General features: G+C 37.2%; 1 protein-coding gene across 1 annotated transcript; it reads right to left on the reverse strand.

Annotated features, from left to right (window-relative positions):
- Positions 1-695: 695 nt before the first annotated feature.
- On the reverse strand, positions 696-16978 carry SLU7 (SLU7 homolog, splicing factor). The gene is made up of 16 exons (XM_059174211.1): positions 16854-16978; positions 14132-14317; positions 12709-12862; positions 12292-12372; positions 11839-12003; positions 10895-10963; positions 7430-7477; positions 7113-7244; positions 6743-6840; positions 6505-6572; positions 6234-6373; positions 5208-5369; positions 3580-3684; positions 3349-3420; positions 3121-3237; positions 696-2270 (listed from the first exon to the last, which is right to left on the reverse strand). The coding sequence occupies exons 1-16, from the start codon at positions 16976-16978 to the stop codon at positions 2091-2093; spliced, it is 1902 nt and encodes a 633-aa protein (XP_059030194.1). The 3' UTR covers positions 696-2090.
- Positions 16979-19079: the final 2101 nt, after the last annotated feature.

The following is a 19079-nucleotide window of genomic DNA, read 5'->3' on the forward strand; positions in this document are numbered from 1 at the left end:
ACGTACTTCCAGAATTGTTACAAATTTAATGAAAGGACAATTTATTCATTTTTGTATAGTCAGTATTGGTAGAAACATGCCACAAGGTTGGGGAAAGGGGCACTATCAAAGAATGTGGGGCAGATGCATCATTATCAGCTGTCCAGGGTGAACCTGGCCAACTGAGGCCTGCAAAAGACCAGTCTTCCTGGTCCAGAAAGCAGGGTCTTAAATACTGGAGACAGGAGTAGGATTTAGGAGTCAGAGTTACTTGGCTTTATGTCCTGGCTCTAGCACTTTTAACTGTCAGGACTTGAGCAAGCTACCTGGAATTGTTAAGCCCATGTGCTTTTTGTAAGATAGATAGGGGCATTATCCTTTACACCATGAAGTTCTTTTTGCAGAAGTAACATACAAAAAATTACAGTACAGTTTCAACGCTCAAAAGGCAGCTATTATTAATAAACACGAAGTTCACATAATGAATAATGTTCCAGGTGTTATCTTTGTTTTCCAAAATGGAGAAATAAGACGTGAGTTCAGGTAGTATAGAAGTCTTCCTAAAATCAGTAAATTAGATTTCACTGAAGAGGGAACAGAGAGCCAGAAAAGTCGACACATTTTTTGAGTTAGATCCTGAAATTTTCTAATTCAAAATCCCTTGCCATAAACTACTTTTCTGCCAAATATTTGAAATAATACTATAAACCACTCAGTTAAGTATTCTCAATTATATATCTTTATTAACAAAAGATAAATAAAATAAAAAGTAGACATTGTTAGACTTTATGTTGAACCACTCCATATTATGGTAGGAGTATGAAAACGTAAATCATTGACTTTCTTGAAATAGATAAGAATGAGCTCTCTTTGCATTGCTGTTTGAACTTCGTACTAGTACTAGTTTGAATCTAGCTATGGTATCCATAGTACTTGACAATTTGATTGTTACTCTCACCAGCACAATTTCTTAGATGGTAACTTAATGTGGTATCCTAGTGGGTTTTGGTAGCTTAGAAGCCAGAGAGCTGTTAAAAGCCAATTACTTGTGTCAGGGTTTGAAACAGGCTGTTTTCATGATCCCACTCTCACTGTATTATCTTCACAATGTTCTTAGAAGAGGCCTGAGGATCATGGTAGTCTCAGTTATTAATAGCCCTATAAGCTATCCTTGTAATTCTCTGAAGAAACCTTCAATTTCAGGTTTTGCTTTCTGCAATTTTTATACAATTACAAGCAATTTTTGCTTTCTGTAAAGATTAGGTACAATGGATACTCTACAGTCTTCTAAAATTTAATATTCATGATCATTATATAAAGGCAATCACAATTAAAACAACAAATAGTACCACAAACCATACTCTATGATAGAGGAAAGGGTTTCTGTGTCTAAAGGCTCATGTCCAGAATGGTAAAACACCTAGTACTGATCAGTGACTCGAAGATAAAAAAGAGTTATTTTTCCATTCAAAGACTAATCCATTTAGTTCTGGGTATAAAGTATAAGGAAATATTTTAAAAATCAAAATTATATAACCAAATAGAAAACAGAATTATTACTATACAGACTGAAATGGGGGATAAAGTCATACATATATTCTAAAGGTTTCCTTTCAGTAACCTGATTTATTTTTAGCTTTAGACCAGGAAAACCTTAGAAGGCAAAAACAAACGATACTCAAATAACTACAACTATAGTTACTAGTAATTTGAAAAAACAAAACTGTGATTTTGAGAAAGAGTAACTCATCTGTCTTTAAAATGTGTACTAGCACTAGATAAAGGGCCGTAAGAATTGAGGAAATAAAGTTAGAGACTTAATAAATGTTGAGTAGAAGATGTTCTTGTTAGGTAGAGAGCCAAGGCCTCTTTGCACATCACCTAATATAAAACTGGAAGTAAAATAAAAATATACACTTAATGTACTTCCTCTTTGTTTTTGTTTCTTCAGTGTGTAAAGAAATGAATTTGCTATGAGACTTCCAGAGTCTTTATTAAAGTCAGGCAGCAAGAGTAGTAGTCATGGGTTTTTTCCATCTATAATCATCAGCAAGAAGCTGAAAAGAATGTATCAGCTGTGTCTATCTTGGGTGACTGTCTATAACTAGTTACTACTGTCCAAGGAAGGAAGCCATGGGGTCATCTGGCCTCTGACGTTTCATTCTATAGGCTTCCATTTCCTCTTCAGTGGGTTCCCGAGTTTCATATATGCTGTTGTAAGGCCGCTTCCTCTCATCAATTTGCATGATCTCCTTGACATGAAGAAGGCGGGCCTCCTCTGCATTCAGTGCCTATAGTAAGAGGAAAAACACGAGATGTTCTGAGACCACAGCTCTACATCAGATCTCTTCTGTTCTAAAATAGCAGAATACCAAAGACCCCACTGAATATAAATTGTCATATCAAAAACCTAGATTGTCCAAAAGAGCTTCAAGTGTCAGCCTTTCTACTGTCAAGCTGTAACTAATCACTACTTGGCTGATACCGTATTTTCATGTAGCACAAAACATTCTACCACATTTTCAATGTTAAAAAAAATTTGCTTAATAACAAAGATTCAATGATACTGATTTCACTAACAGAAGTCCACAACTGATGCTTCTTGTGGAAACTACCATTCTGACTTTTCCCAAGGACTTGTTGAAACTTACAAATTATAGAGCTAAAAGGCAATTCTTTCTAGGCAGCCAGTAACTCTAAAATAACAGCTTTAAAAGCACATTTCTTCAGTATGTTGGTAATTTTTATCAAACATTCCAGAAACAGGGAATACTGAGATACACAAAAATCTCCTTTTGCATTCTAGACCTGATACAAGGTAACCTAAACAAATCATCCAGACTTGGGGCTTATTTCCTCACTTCTTTTTTTTTTTTTTTTTTTAAAGATTTTATTTATTTATTTGACAGGCAGAGATTACAAGTAGGCTGAGAGGCAGGCAGAGAGAGGAGGAAGCAGGCTCCCTGCTGAGCAGAGAGCCCTATGCGGGGCTCAATCCCAGGACCCTGGGATCATGACCTGAGCCGAAGGCAGAGGCTTTAACCCACTGAGCCACCCAGGCGCCCCTATTTCCTCACTTCTTAAGGTTGCTACAAATAAAGAATACTGTCATCACTTTGACTATTTAGAGTTCACAGAGACCTTTTTCAATTTTTCATGTCTCTTTTCTTCATCATCACTATCTGAACTGCTCTTTCGATGCTTCTTTTTCTTCTTCTTTTTCTTCTTTTTATCTTCTTTTAATTTTTCCTGATGCATCTGAAAGGGAGGGTTGAAATATACAGTGTTATTAAGGCAAAAACAAAGCTCCGGCACAAATTTTAAAGTCAGCCTTCCAGGACTTAATTCAGGACAAATGATCAGACTTACCTCCATGAGGGTTTGAGGTTTTTTCACAGATTCTTCTCCAGTTATATCATTTATAATACATTCCTCTGAATTCTGTGGGAAAAGATATTTGACTTGGGTATCACAGTCAGTGATCACTAATCACTGAAGAAAAAGTTAACATTTGAAACATGAGAAAACATACTTAATACAGATTCTGACTTAACAGCTTTGGTTGTGTTACAGTTTAAGAACTAGAGGACAATTACTTACAGCAATCTCCTTGCCAGCTTCTCCAGTGCAATAGGAATACTTGAAAAAAGAGTGACAGCATTTGTATCCCCATCGGCCTTCTTTCCAGTAAGATCCCCAGATATGCTGCAGAGAGAGAGTTGTTACTTAAAAAGGAACCCAAAACTAGGGATTCTCATATATTGTTGATATGAGTACCAAATAATACAGCCCTTTACAAGGTAATTTGGGAGGAAAACTATGGTGATTCCATGGCAAGGTAACAGGGAAAGGGTGGCCTGACCTCAGGTGTAAGAAGCAGCCATTAAATTATAATGGTCTTGCTTTCCATTCCCATAACTATATAAAAAAAAATTTAGGATTATCTGACTTTTCTTCAAAAATTAAGAACTGGGAAATTCTGGGCCCACATTCCCACTTGGCAAGAACTGGCTGTTGGTGACCAGTGGATGTCCCTTTTATTTATTTATTATTATTATTAATTTTTTTAAAGATTTTTATTTATTTGACAAAGAAAAAGACAGAGAGAGGGAACACAAGCAGAGGGAATGGGAGAGGAAAAAGCAGGCCGGCAGGGAGCCTGATGTGGGACTTGATCCCAGAACCCTGGGATCATGACCTGAGCTGAAGGCAGTCACTTAACGACTGAAGCACCCAGGTGCCCTGGATGCCCCTTTTAGACAGGGTTTGTGTTGTGTGTGTGTGTGTGCCTGGGTCACTTCGATCATATACATTTAGTGGCCTGGCTCCTATAGCTAGTTCAGTTTTTGATCTGACTTTGACAATTGTAGTTTGAGTACTTCAAGAGTATAGCAAATAATGTATGTTTTATGATGTGAATTCATCATAAAAAGTATGAATTATGAATTCTGCATCACATGTTCTTGTCATAATTTTGAACTTATAACTAATCAAGCCTTTAGCTCTGAATTCCTGTTTACAGGAAATGCAGAAGATAGAGGAATAAATCCTACAGTATCACTAGGAATCAGTCAAATACAGAATATGACACAGTTTAAAAAATAAATGACCTTATCTGTTAAAGAGTTGCTGTCATGAAAAAAGGGAGATACGACTGAGGAAGATAGAGAAAGAGATACAACAACCAAAATGAACTCTGATTGGATTCTGATGCAAGACAAAAACAAACCACCTCTTTAAAGACATTTTTGTGTATATTTTAGTAATGTGATTAAGAACCAGAGATTAGATGCTATGAAGGAGTTGTGTCAATTTATAAAGTGTGATAGTTATGGAGGGGAATATCCCTGATTTTAGAAGATGCATGATACAGTTTCTATGGGTGAAATATCATAGTATCTGTGATTTTCAAATGTTTTAGTTAAAAAATATATAAATCATATATATATTATATTTACATGCATACACACACATGCGTGCATGTACATGCCCCAAAGCATATATACCGACATGCAAAAAATTTCTGAATCTAAGTAGTAGCTATGTGGATGAACATAATAGTATTCTTCCACATTTTTTGTATTTTTGGAAAAATTTCATAAAACAAAATTAAAATGTAAAAAAAAAAAAGAAAAGCACAACAATGATTCACTACTGTTGTAGTAAGAAAATATGACCCAGAGCAAAATGCTAACAAGGACACCAAATAGTTCTGGTTTAGCACATACTGTGTGATTGTGGATCTTCACATCCTCCTCATACTTAGAGCAGGCGACAGCCCGCTCCTGTCCTTTGATGACTGTCCCATGTCTTGAATACTCCACATAGTCTTCAGTCTGAGCTAAAAGCAATTCAGCTGGAGGGGCATCCAAGTGTTCTTGGCCACCATACTAAAAGAACAGTGAACATTATTAAATACATTTTACAGCAAAGATTCACATTCAAATCTCTATTGATGGGTTTATTTCCAATCAGAAACATGAAAGGAATAATCATTATGGCCTTTGTTATACAAAATACCGTCAAAAAAAGGCACAAAAATCTTAGAGGGAAATAAAAGATGTCTCCAGCTGCTATTCATCTTTTGAGTGTGTAGATTACAAAATGGCCATTAATTCCTTTTATTCTCGTATGCATGCGTATTTGCCACATGACTTTGCTACTCTTCCCCTCAAGAGATAGTTTCTCCAACCTCTGAATCTGGGCCTGGCCATGTTACTTGTTCAGGCCTGTTGGAAACTGGCAAATGCGATGCAAAGCCCTGAAGAGCACTGGTACACTGGGGCATCGTGCTTCTTGTTACTAGTCTCTGGTACCAAGAATGCCTGCTGAAGCTGGACTAGCCTACTACAAGGTAAGGGCCCACATGCGGTACAGATGAGCTGTTCCAGAGGTGGGCTCCTAGGATAATTAACCTGCTAACTGCTAGAGACTGGAATGAGACCATTCTAGATCATCCAGCTTCAGATGAGCAGGCCCAGACCAGGAGACCCAGCTGACATACAAAACTGTGAGAAATAACAAATGTTTATTTTAAACTACTAAGTTTTTCCATGGTTTGTTTTGCTCCAAAAGCTTCCTGATATGGATATAGTGACAATGTATACAATTGATCAAGTTAATAGGAGGATAGAACTAGTCCTAATGAACTAAAAGAGCCTCTCTGTGTGTTGTATTCCACATGTCAATCAAATGATGAACTGGTCATTTCTCGTCAATGAACATTCTTTTCTTTACATTCTGATCAAAATTACCTTTTCCAAGATGCTTTCTTTCTGCTGTTCTTTGAAGTCTTCTTTTTTGACTTTGAAGGACTTGTACAGCAGCTCTAGTTTTGTAGGATCAGCCTGCAGATGCACTTCAGATCCCTTGTCATAGGCTTCCCAAGCAAACACTACAATAATCAAAAGTATCTTAATGAGTTCTCAGCTACATTTATTGCATACTTATCGAAAACAAGCTTCTAAAAATGCCGCCAAATTTCTTTAGAGTGGATATAAAATACCTTGATAGAGAAACACTTACACTGTGTCTGAGCCATTGAAATGGTGTCTCCTGTGTATCTTACAAAGTTATCCCCTGCATAGCTCACTCTGTAAACACAAGTTAAAAAACAAATTGTTTCAGAAATTGCTTTCTTTAAGGAAAGTTCATTCTTTTCTGACCCAGCCATAGATATTGTTCATTTTAACTCAGATTCAGTTTTACGATTAAAAACACTCCTCCCCCACCGTGAAACCTATACATTTAACTTGATACTTACTCATCTGGATTCTTCCCTGCGTTGGCATAGGGATTCTCTCTCATCGCTCTAGTTTTGGGATCATAGTAAGCAGAATTTGGATCTAAATTCCGCAAATACTAGAAGGGAAAATGTTTTAAGACTGCATTAATGTTTACGTCTGTCAAAAAAAGATTTCAGCAGACTAGGCGGAGGAATTAATCATGATCAATTACATGTGTGTATGCATTGGTGGGGTACAGATGAAGAGGAAAAAACAGAATGATACTTAATCTTGGAATGACAAAATGTATCAACCCATACAGTGCTCAGATACCAGCTGAGTAGACAAAATTTGGGGTGGGAACACAAATATTTTCTTGGATGTGTATGTTGAGTTGGCAAGGCTTACTTTTGCAATATCTTCTCGAATCCTGAGATTCCGGACAGTAATTCGCCTCTTAGAGTCAAAGTTCTGTCCAGGCATGTCAATATCATCTGCATATTTATCTTCATCCTCATCTTCACTATTATGATCTTTTTCCTGAAGGAAGGGGAAAGAAGGAAAAACAAATAAAAAAAAAAGAGCAACATCTAGTTCCTGTTTTCCCTCTAACCAAACTCTTATTTACTTATATTTCTTAAAGCTATTATTATTATTGTTATTGTTATTAGCTGTCAAAAATTGAAAAATTTAATGTATACCCAGACAGGGCACATATTTATTACCGTCTGAGAATTTGGTTCCTCTTCTCCCCACTGGTGTTTTGGAGAATTCTGCATCATTCAAGAAGAAAAAAGAATTGTAATTTTATTCCATTGAATCTACTAATTATTTAACACTTTAAATATATAAGTAAAACATCATAAATTAAATCTAGCTGAACAAATCCTATTTCTCATTGTAATCAGCATGTAAATTCTGAATACCAGTATGTCACTGTGAATAATTGTACCAGACTGTCTACAAAGCCAGAAAATTTCTAGAGAATTTTCAGTGATACAGGATTATAACTGCACAAAGGTAGGAAGGACATAAAAATGACCAATGTATCCAATATATATTCATTTCTTATATGTTAACCTTCAGGCATATACCATTTTTGCCAAGCCTCACTGAAGTTTTTCTATCAAGTCTAAAAAGAAAATGTTACTAGAATCATGTAAAAAGTATCTTTAGAGCCAAAACAACTTTTGCAAAATCATGCAATGAGGAATCTACTCAAATGATACAATACTGTAATTTTTTAAAAAATATTTTATTTATTTATTTGACAGAGAGAGAGAGAGAGAGAGAGATCACAAGTAGCCAGAGAGGCAGGCAGAGAGAGGGGGAAGCAGGCTCCCTGCCAAGCAGAGAGCCAGATGCAGGGCTGGATCCCAGGACCCTCAGGTCATGATCTGAGCGAAAGGCAGAGGCTTAACCCAATGAGCCACCCAGGCATGCCACTGTACTGTAATTTAAGGAGAGTCTGAGATCCTTGTCACAAAGACATCCTTCCTTCATTAGCATTGGTTAGGATTTTCTCTAACTCCACAAAAGGCCTATAGCAAAGTAGTCAGCATCTTATCACATCCTTTTAGAAGTCTTCAAAGTTAAAAAGACTACCTTAGAGCATTAGTGGGGGGATGTGGAAATATGAGTGTGTACGAATGTATCTATCCTCTCTATGTAAACACAATGACTATACATATGTGGACATTATATATATATATACACATAAATTTGCATAGCTTTCCTGAATGGTACTTAAGTGATATGACATTAAAATTTTATTTTCATTTTTTATTTTTATTTTTTAAAAGATTTTATTTATTTATTTGACAGAGATCACAAGTAGGCAGAGAGGCAGGCAGAGAGAGGAGGAAGCAGGCTCCCCGCTGAGCAGAGAGCCCGATGTGGGGCTTGATCCCAGGACCCTGGGATCATGACCTGAGCCAAAGGCAGAGGCTTTAACCCCAGCCACCCAGGCGCCCCATGACATTAAAATTTTAAATAAAAATACTCACTGCATCAATTACACATTAAGGAATTCGTCCTAAGGGAATATGTCAATTATATAAATAAATTATATAAAGAGGTATGTAAAACAATGTTATTTACAGTGTTGTATATAGTATCAAAAATCTGGGACAAGTCAAATTAATAATGGACAATTGTTACATAAATTACTGCACTCAGTGAATACTTAACATCCATTAGAAGTGATTTTATCCAATTTGCAGGAAAAAAACAGAATCTGCTCCTCTTTTTTTTGCAGTTATTGTTAAAAAAAAGGGGGAGAGAAAGGTGGGAATAGTATTATTTGTTTTTGTTTGTGAAACTCTGAAAGGATCCACAAGAAAAATAAAACAGATTATGGCAGGGTGAGCTTTAGAGATAGGGTAGATGGAGGCCAGGATGGGAAACTTTTTACTGTATATCTTCTTAATAGATAACTGCGTATCTTGAGTTTTGAACCATGTGAATTAATATAAAAATAGATAGGTCTATAATGACAGTGAAAACATGAGTTCACTGCACTATATATTAATTGAAAGAGTAGGCGATAAATAAGTATGTAAAGATGAAATCCATGTTAAAAACATGTTATAATTACACACATATAGATACATGTGGGGAGGCGGAGTGGGCCCTGGAAAGGCCCACTTCAAAAGGTTAATAATTAACATAAGAGATACTTTTTCTCCTTCTTTATAATTTTCTATTTTTTCACTCAGTATGTATTACTTTCAGCATCAGAAATATATATATATATTTCTATTAACATAATAGATATATATTTTATTTTTTATTTTTTATGTATGGTCCAATGTGGGGCTTGAACTCACAACCCCGAGATCAAAAGTTGCACATTCTATTGACTAAGCCAGCGAGGCACCCCAGAAATGTTTTTTGTTCCCACAAGTAGCTAGTTCAACAAAAAACATTTATACTGCCATACAAAAATTCAATCTCTATAGTAGACTATTCTACTGCATGTAATTAATATTAATATCCAAGTACTGAAGTGGGCACAAATCATCCGTCTTCTATACACATTTAAGTATGCTTACCAGTGAAATAAATTAGACCAGGTTACAACAAACAACAGAGAATATACTAGAACAAGAGAAACAGCATGTTTTCTTTTCCAGAGCTGGTAATAGTAACAGCTTCTAATTATCAAGTGTTTACTTACATTGTGATATGATGCTAGGCCTCCTAGGCAGTAGGTGGTGGTGTCTCTACTTGAGATGATAAAATGAGGCTCAGAGAAATAAATTACTTTTTCTGTGACCACCTAACTGGCCAGGGGCAGAGCTGTATTTTGATATCTCTCTGTTAACCTGTGCTGTGAACTTTCTTGCCAGGGGGTCTCAGTGACTGCTCAGCTGGTAATTACTTACTTAGGTCTGTTTGTAACTCATATTTGCTGAGTCCCTTTTAGGAATTTAAACTCCAAATGTTTTACTTATTATTTATGTGTGCCATCAATCTGTTAAAAAGAAAACCTTTACTAAGCACAGTATGCACTATTAAGCTGTAATGAATAAAAAATTGGCAATACAGCTTTACTATAGATTTTTTTACTCAGCTATAAAATTATTCCAGTCATTATGGAAAATACTAGTAGAAGATACTAGTAAAAATACCAAGAAAAATTTACTAATTCTACAGTGAATGAGAATCAGTATTCTGGCTTTTTTTTCCTATGTGATATTACAATATTTTTTTCATATGTTATTTAAATATAAGTGTTATCCATTCTTGTTACAAGTGTTGATAAAAGTCATTTAAGAACTATGCAACATTCTATTATACAGATGCAAGACAGTTTACTTCACCAACTCCTTACTCCTATTTAGGCTACTTCAATTTCTTGCCATTTTAAAAAGTGTTACAATGAATATCTTTGCATATGTGATCTTTTTTCTGATTACTAGGAAATTCTTTAGGACAGAAGGACCTACTGACTTAATTCCAGAAAATGTATATAAATATCTTATGGCAATATTCTTTCCAAAATGACTGCATCAAGGTATGTTCCCGTGAATATTAGAGAAGTGCCAGTTTTAGTCTTTCCTCTCAATAGCACTTCTCTCTTCCTAAGTCTTTCCTAACTAGACAGATATAAAATGAATTCTTGTTTTGATTTTCATTTTTTGTTTACTACGAGTTTAATGTTTTTATGGATAATTTTCATTACTTACAGCCTGTTCCACTAATTTTCCTGAGGCTAATTCCTCTTGGAGTTTCTGGGCTTTCAGGGTTCGTTTTGCCTAACAAAAAAGGAAACATTTGAAATTTACTTTACAACATTCAAATGAACATTTAATTTTTATATTTTTAAAATTAATAAATTTATAGTTTCCAGAAAGATCAATAAACAAGGTCATCTCTTTGAGATTTCCTGTAACTCTAGATGTATGATTCCTAAATAACAGGATTTACAAACTCCTATTCGAGTCAGGCATTAATGTAAACTGAGCCAAACAGCACTAGTGATTAAACTTCAAAGAACAAGCCCTATCCAAAAGGGGCAGCTGTAACCTGACCCCAAATGACTGATGCTTGCCTGGCAGGCCCAGGATTACCACATATTCCACTGTTCAAGAATAGATGAAATTTCCATTATATAAATCCCATGACTTTTAAATGTACACTCTACTTAAGAAAAAAAAAGCAGCCTTACTGTGGATTTGAAGGAATGGGGGAAAGCTTATAAAATCATAACAAAAAAACCTGAAGTTGAATTAAAATAAAATTCAATTTTCTGATATGTGTTATCCTGTTCTTCTTTCACTTCTCTCAAACGCTATGTGAGACATCTGTAAAACAGGCCCAGACAAGATGCAGTGTGTGGGGCTGGAAGGAGTTCATAACCTTAAAAATCCAAAAGCCCTAGATACTAATCCGTTCTCATGCTTCCAATATCTTCTGCAGCCTCCATTAGGGAGTTAAATAAAAAAGACAAGAATCAAATAAGAAGAAACTGCTGCCAATACGGTTAGCACACTTTATTTTCACTATTCTATCAGACCTTCCACTACTATAATAAAAATGCCACCATTTTTATATTGCTCGAACACTCAAAACCAGAGTCGCTTAATGTACATTCTTTAAGCAGTGTGGGAAAGCAGGTTACTTTGCTCACCAGATCAACTTTGGCATATTCTTCTACAATTTTCATGTGTTCCTCTGGATTGTAGCCATTCCACCGGTCCCTCTTCCCATCATAGTCAAACATCAGCTGAGGCTGGACATGTTCATCTGGAGCTATATTAGTACCTGTAAATTTTGCTCCAACTCGCCTAGGTCTCTGGGAAATAGAATAAAATCAAATCTTTCCCCAAGTTCCTGTAGCCTAGAGGAAAATTTCAGATAACCTTTACAAAGCAAGCATAAACATACCATGGGAGTTTGTGGTCTGTTCAATTATCAGTTCCTCTCCCAGCTGAAAATTACGATGGTGCTAAACTAATCTCACTCAAATTCTTATTTAACTTGTACCAAAATTTAGGTAACTTTAGAAAAATAGAATTAAGCTCTTTGATAGGAAAAAAGAGACTCTCTGACAAGTTTCTAGAATTCTCAAAGATGAACTTACCTCAAAGCAGTCTTTCTTTTTGTGTGTCATGGCCCCGCAATTTTCACATGCCCCCTTGCGGTACTTAGTAGTTATGGAATTCTGTAAATAGATATAAAGAAAAACAAAATGTTTTATTTCTGAATAAGTTAGAAATAATTTTGGTTCTCATTACTATATTGTCTAGTGAAGTGACTTACTCATTAAGAGTAAAACTACTTAAAGTCTCCACACTTTTATAAATGAGAAAGTTTAAGTATTCTAGCAACATAAAATATAGAAAAGAAAACACAGAAACAAAAGTAGTATGTATTGTAAATTTTAATCCCAGGTAAAAGGTTCTATATTCTGATATAACTTGATTAAATGTTCTTAAATTAAGTTCTTAAAATAAAATTTCCATTTTCATAAGGATATATATAAAAGTTGTTTACATACCTCTTTTACACCTCTCTTGTACCATTCTCCAGATGAGCTGTATTGCTTCTGTTTCTCTGGTTGTGGTCTCTGGTGCTTTAAAGTAGGTCTTTTTGACGGATCGATATACCATGGCACTGAAGAAATATACTGAGGTATATGAGGGTTGATGTCTCTGTAATTAAAAAAAATATGTTTTTTAAGAATAAAGTTTGTGGGGGCGCCTAGGTGGTTCAGTGGGTTAAGCCTCTGCCATCGGCTCAGGTCATGATCTCAGGATCTTGGGATCAAGCTCTGCATTGGGCTCTCTGCTCAGCAGGGAGCCTGCTTGCTTCTCTCTCTCTTTGCCTGCCTCTCTGCCTACTTGTGATCTCCTTCTCTGTCAAATAAATTTTAAAAAAAAGAAAAGAAGGAATAAAGTTAAAAAAAAAAAAAAAGAATAAAGTTTGAGGAGTGCTGGTGGTTCAGTCATTAAACACTGCCTTCGGCTCAGGTCATGAGCCCAGGGTCTGGGATCAAGGCCTGCATTGGGCTCCCTGCTAGGTGGGAAGCCTGCTTCTCCCCTTCCCACTCCCCCTCCTTGTGTTCCCTCTCTCGCTGTGTGTCTCTCTCTCCATCAATTAAATAAAAATCTTTAAAGAAAAAAAAATAAAGTTTAAAAATAATTGGTATTACAATTACAAAGGTAGCCAAAACAGATTGTAAAAACAGAGATAGTGTAGTGGGGTGGGGGAGAGTATATGCCTGATATCTCTATAATATAGTAGAAAACAAAACAAAAAAACCTGAAGATAAGGAATGTAATTTATTTTAAAGATATTATTTATTTATTTAACAGAGAGAGAAGTCACAAGTAGGCAGAGCAGCAGGCAGAGAAAGGGGAAAGCAGGCTCTCCGCTAAGCAGAGGGCCCAATGGAGGGCTCGATCCCAGGACCTTGAGATCATGACCTGAGCCAAAGGAGAGGCCTAACCCACTGAGCCACCCAGGTGCCCCAAACAATGTAATTTATTTTAGAGTGAAAACATTTCCAATATAGCAACTAATAGTAGTGACAGAACTGAAGTCAGGAAAGAGATAAGGAAAATAGGGATGTATATGAGTAGATAAACCTTATACAAGATCAAGAAGTTAGTTAATAATGCCTAGAGTTGATTAAAATAATCATGTAGATACATTATTTAGAGATATGGAGCTATCAACCAGAAAAACTCAAAATAGAAAGATTTAAAAGTAGTCACTTTTGCAGAGTGGGACAGGGAGTGGGAAGACTTGAAAGGGATGACTGCTGTTCATTAGAAGTTCTTTAATGAATTTCTATTATTAAATCTTACATATACAAATCTGATAAAATAATAAAAACTGTCAAAGCAAAACATGAGAAATTACTAAGTGAACATAAATTTGAATTTTTAATGAACAGATCATGCAAACAATGTACTTACTTTCCTTCTTCATCAACTTCTGCTGGAGCATTACCCAGTTTTCGTTGTTCTTCTAGCTCCTTCTTCTTTCTCCAGTCCTCTCTGGTCATCTTCTTTGGTTCCTCTAGACTCATTTCTTTGGACCCCGACAGGGGGGCCGCATTAACTGCATCTACAGCTGCAGCTGACATGGTTATCTGGACCCCTCTACGAAAAGAAATATATATATATTAGTATAAACTAGGCCCTCATGAGTTCATCAGTGAAATTATCAAAAGTACACCCTAATAACACATACTGCAGTCTCATTTATACATAGTATTTCATATGTTATTAAAGTATCTGTGAGGGAAGGGTCTCTTTCCTTTCTACAAAAAGTCTCTATGTACTGTCTGCAGTTCCTTCCTCAACTCTAATTTACAAATGGAGAGAAGCATACACGTGTACTTTTTTTTTTTTATTTTTAAAAAAAATGTATTTGGCAGAGAGAGCGAGAGATCACAAGTAGGCAGAGAGGCAGGCAGAGAGAGAGGGGGAATCAGACTCCCTGCTGAGCAGAGAGCCTGATGCAGGGCTCGATCCCCAGATCCTGAGATCATGACCTGAGGCGACGGCAGAGGCTGAGCCACCCAGGCATCCTGCATACATCCTGCATACTTAAAATTTCATAAGACTCTTTCTCTCATTAACACTCCTGAATCTCTCTATGTATGTCTCAGGCTTTTCTAGCATGTTAACCGTACATGAGTAAACAGTGTCCCATTTTCCTTAAAGATGAAATGCCTGAAGAGTTATCTATATCCATTCTCTATTTTCCCATCTTCTACTTCCTTCCACAGTCACTCTAACTTAGCTTCCACCCCCATCTCTCTGAAGAGTTACCACTAAGTCATCAAGGATCGATGTGCTAAATCCACTAGATATTTTTCAGTTCTCTTCCTTCCCCTTTTTAAAATATTTTATTTTAAAGATTTTATTTATTTATTTTGGAGGGAGAGCATGAGCAGGGCAAAGGGCAGAGGGAGAAGCAGACTCTAGGGAGCCTGACATGGGGCTTTATCCCAGGACCCAGGGATCATGACCTGAGCCAAAAGCAGACACTTAACCAACTGAGCCACGCAGGTGACCCAAGATTTACTTATTATAGAGGGAAAGAGAGCATGCATGTAGGTATGGGTGGGTGGGCAGAAGGAGAGATAGAGAAGTGGACTCCCTGATGAGTGGGAAGCTGGGCAGACTGTGTCTCAATCCCACCACCCTGAGATGATGACATCAACTGAAATCAAGAGTTGGGCGCTCAACCAATGGAGCCACCCAGGTACCCCTGTTCCTTCCTTTCTTGAAACATGCGTATCTTTTGGCTTAAGTAACACTATTATCTCTTGGTTTTTCTTGAATCTCTCCTGCTGCTCCTGTCTTCTTGACAAGTTCCTCTATTTCTGCCCATTTATTTAATTTTGGATTCCACAAGGCTAGTCTCTTTCATCACTCTGGACTCCATAAGTAGAAAGCTCATCTCTTTCTAAGGCTTCAATAGCCACAATATACTACTGTTGGCTCTCCAACCTATTGCTCCTCTCTAGATCTTTTATCTGTTCTTCAGATACATATATTCCAACTGCTTACTTCACAACATCTCCATTTAGAGCGTCTTAGAGACACCTGAACTCAGCAAATCTTAATTCAAATTCATAAGCGTCTCCATGGAATGGCATCTCCATTCACTGTTTCCTCTATTAATGAAAAATACCACTCATACCTTAACATATATGTTCCAGCTAATCTCCATAAATATTTCATCACTACTGCTTTTTTGGCTTTCTGAATAGCATTCAGATTTATTTACTTCTATCTATTCTCAATGCTAACATTTTAATAAAAATTATTACTTTCCCCTCCTTATTGGTCTCCTGTCCTTCTTTCCAATCAGTTCTCCACACTGCAGTGTTATTTTTTCAGAACATAAATTTGATTATGTCATATCCCATTACACAAGCCTAAAATCTCAATACAGGGCAAAGATAAATACAATGCCAGCCTCATACATCACTTTAAGAGTTCCAGTAGTCATATTAAGATAGTTAAAAAGCTGGTAAAATTACTTTACAATATTTTAACTTAATCCAATATAGCCAGCATATTATTATTATTATATTTTTTAAAAGACTTTATTTATTTATTTGTCAGAGAGAGAGAGAGAGAGTGAGCACAGGCAGACAGAGTGGCAGAGGGAGAAGCAGGCTCCCCGCTGAGCAGAGAGCCCGATGCCGGACTCGATCCCAGGACGCTGGGATCAAGACCTGAGCAGAAGGCAGCCGCTCAACCAACTGAGCCACCCAGGCGTCCCCCAACATATTATTTTAACATGCAATGAACATAAGAAAAAATAAAGTAAATCTTTAAAATCTGATACAAATTTTACAGGTATAAAATAGACTAGCCATAAATCAAGTGCTCAGGAGCCCCAAGTAGCTAATAGCTGGGAAGTGAAACTCCAATAAATCTGATAGCTGTTACTCTAAAAACCATTAAAAAGACACAGTCCTGGTTGGACTTGGCACCAGTATAGTGTCTAAGGCCAAGGACGGTGGCTTTCTTCACGGTTCCCAATTCCCGTTCCCTCCTCGACCTGGAATTCATCACTTCTGTAAGGATGTGTCTAAGAAATAGGAGCCCTTGTTCTATTTCCCAGAGTTTTCCAGCTTCATCTCCTCCCGATCCCCAAATTCCCACATTTTCTTACCCAGTCGGGCCACAGGCCACCCCGAAATCACCCGACAAAAATGAAGTCAATCCGTCAATGTTTACTTCCGGGCTTTCAGTTTTCTCCCCGCAGCCACTGCGGTAGTTTCCGGGCGAGCGACACATGCGCACTAACACGAAGGCGGCGGGAGCGGGGCGGGGAGGGGGCGGTCCTAGCCTCCCACGCGATGTTGTTATCGCGGGATCTCGAGAGCGTCTTTATTTACCTCGGGAAAGAGGAGGAGGTTATTTTGAGTAGATGCTTTTCTGCTCCCAGAGTTTGTGCTGTTGTTTATTTTAGACTCGGGGAGCGTTAGGATGTGTGTTTTTGTTTGTTTGTTTGTTTGTTTTTTTGAAGTACCGAGAACGGACAACTTAAGGCTCTCTACGGAACTATGAAATGAATGGGGAACCTCGTGACATATTAAAACAAACAAACAAACAAACAAACAAACAGATAAAACTAGCGTTAATTAGGCAGATACTGTGTAACACTTTGGAGACGTGGTGAGCAAAAAGAGTATTTCTTCGAAATTACATCATACAGAGTGAAACACTAAAATGATTATTCAAGTAATTTAGTTGTAAAAAGTCTCTGTGAAAGGAATACCAGATGATATGAGAACGTAAGGCACTATTTGATAATTGTGACATTCTCCCCATTCCTCAGCTCCTCCTCTCTCCACCATCATGCTCTCTCTCTCACATTCTCAAGTAAATATATAAAAAAATAAAAAAAAGTAAAAGTGAAAATAGCTCACATCCTTGCCTCAATAAAAGCCTCTTATAATACAATATATATTTTTTCTTATTAAAAATTTGCAGTGCCTAGAGCTCAGCACCGGAGTGATCTCGCGTTTTATCATTGGAAAAGAAATACTACAAAACAATTTCTATTTTGGGAAAACGATAGTATCTATGACATCCCAAGCCTCCTTTGAAAGTACATGTGTGGGGACACTTGGGTGGTCAGTTGATTAAGCCCTGCTTTTAGGTCGGTCATCATCCCACTTCCTGGGATCGAGTCCCCTACTGGGCTCCTTACTCAGTGTGGAGCCTGCTTCTCCCTCTGCCTGCCACTCCTCTTGCTTGTGCCTGTGCCTATTGTCTCTCTCTCTCTGACAAATAAATAAAAATAAAGCACAGGCATGGGGGCGCCTGGGTGGCTCATTCAGTTAAGTGTCTGCATTCTGCTCAGATCATGATCCCAGAGTTCTGGGATCAAGCTCAGCCTGGTATGGGGCTCGCTGCTTAGCAAGAAGTCTGCTTCTCCCTCTCCCTCTGCCCCCGCCCCACCATGCTCATTCTTTCTGTCTCTCAACAATAAATAAAATCTTTAAAAAAAAGTTCATGTATTAAGTAAGATAAAATACTGGAAAATAAGCAGTAATTTTCATAGAATTTCTTGTGCTTTTCTTCTTTGTGCTGTTGTCATTTAAAAAATTTTTAAAAGATATCAGGTATCTTATTTATTTGTTGAGAAAGAGAGAGAGTGAGCGAGCGAGCAGGGGGAGGGCAGAGGGATTAGGAGAGAATCCTCAAGCAGACTTCCCACTTGATTGCAGGGCTTGATCCTGGCACCTGGAAATCATGACCTGAGTTGAAATCAAGACTGTGTTGCTTAGCCAACTGAGCCACCCAGGCACCCCAACATGTATTGCTTTTAAAAGTAAAAGCAAGGGTCCCCTGGGTGGCTCAGTCAATTAAGTGTCTGCCTTCCCTTTCTGGAGTCCTGGAATGGAGCCCCATGTCAGGTTCCCTGCTCAGTGGGGAGTCAGATTCTCCCCATTCCTCAGCTCCTCCTCTCTCCACCATCATGCTCTCTCTCTCACATTCTCAAGTAAATATATAAAAAAATAAAAAAAAGTAAAAGTGAAAATAGCTCACATCCTTGCCTCAATAAAAGCCTCTTATAATACAATATATATTTTTTCTTATTAAAAATTTGCAGTGCCTAGAGCTCAGGAATGTAAATAACTAACTTTGATATTTACAGGGCAATAGGTGAAGGGACAGAGTCAGACAATAGTTTGAAAGTGAGTAGTCTCTGAATCACCCACACTTTGTTTTCATCTCTTTAAACAATTTCTGAAATATGCTTGGAAGTGTTGAGGCCTGTTTTAAAACCACCAGGCATAAGTTAGGGAACACATCTCACAGAGGAATCTTATAATGGTACTGGAAGAGATGGAAATAGATTTGTAAGGCTGGGGTCCCCCATGGAGGA

The sequence above is a fragment of the Mustela lutreola genome, chromosome 5 (genome assembly GCF_030435805.1).
Source record: "Mustela lutreola isolate mMusLut2 chromosome 5, mMusLut2.pri, whole genome shotgun sequence".
NCBI lineage: Eukaryota > Metazoa > Chordata > Mammalia > Carnivora > Mustelidae > Mustela > Mustela lutreola.

Excerpts from the sequence above, each read along its gene's own strand:
- SLU7 (XM_059174211.1), bottom strand. The coding sequence starts at position 16,978 with ATGTGTCGCTCGCCCGGAAACTACCGCAGTGGCTGCGGGGAGAAAACT. Across the intron at positions 6,573-6,742 it reads GCAGGGAAGAATCCAGATGA|AGTGAGCTATGCAGGGGATA; the intron begins GTAAGTATCAAG and ends TTGTGTTTACAG. Across the intron at positions 3,685-5,207 it reads TGAAGATCCACAATCACACA|CATATCTGGGGATCTTACTG; the intron begins GTATGTGCTAAA and ends CTCTCTCTGCAG.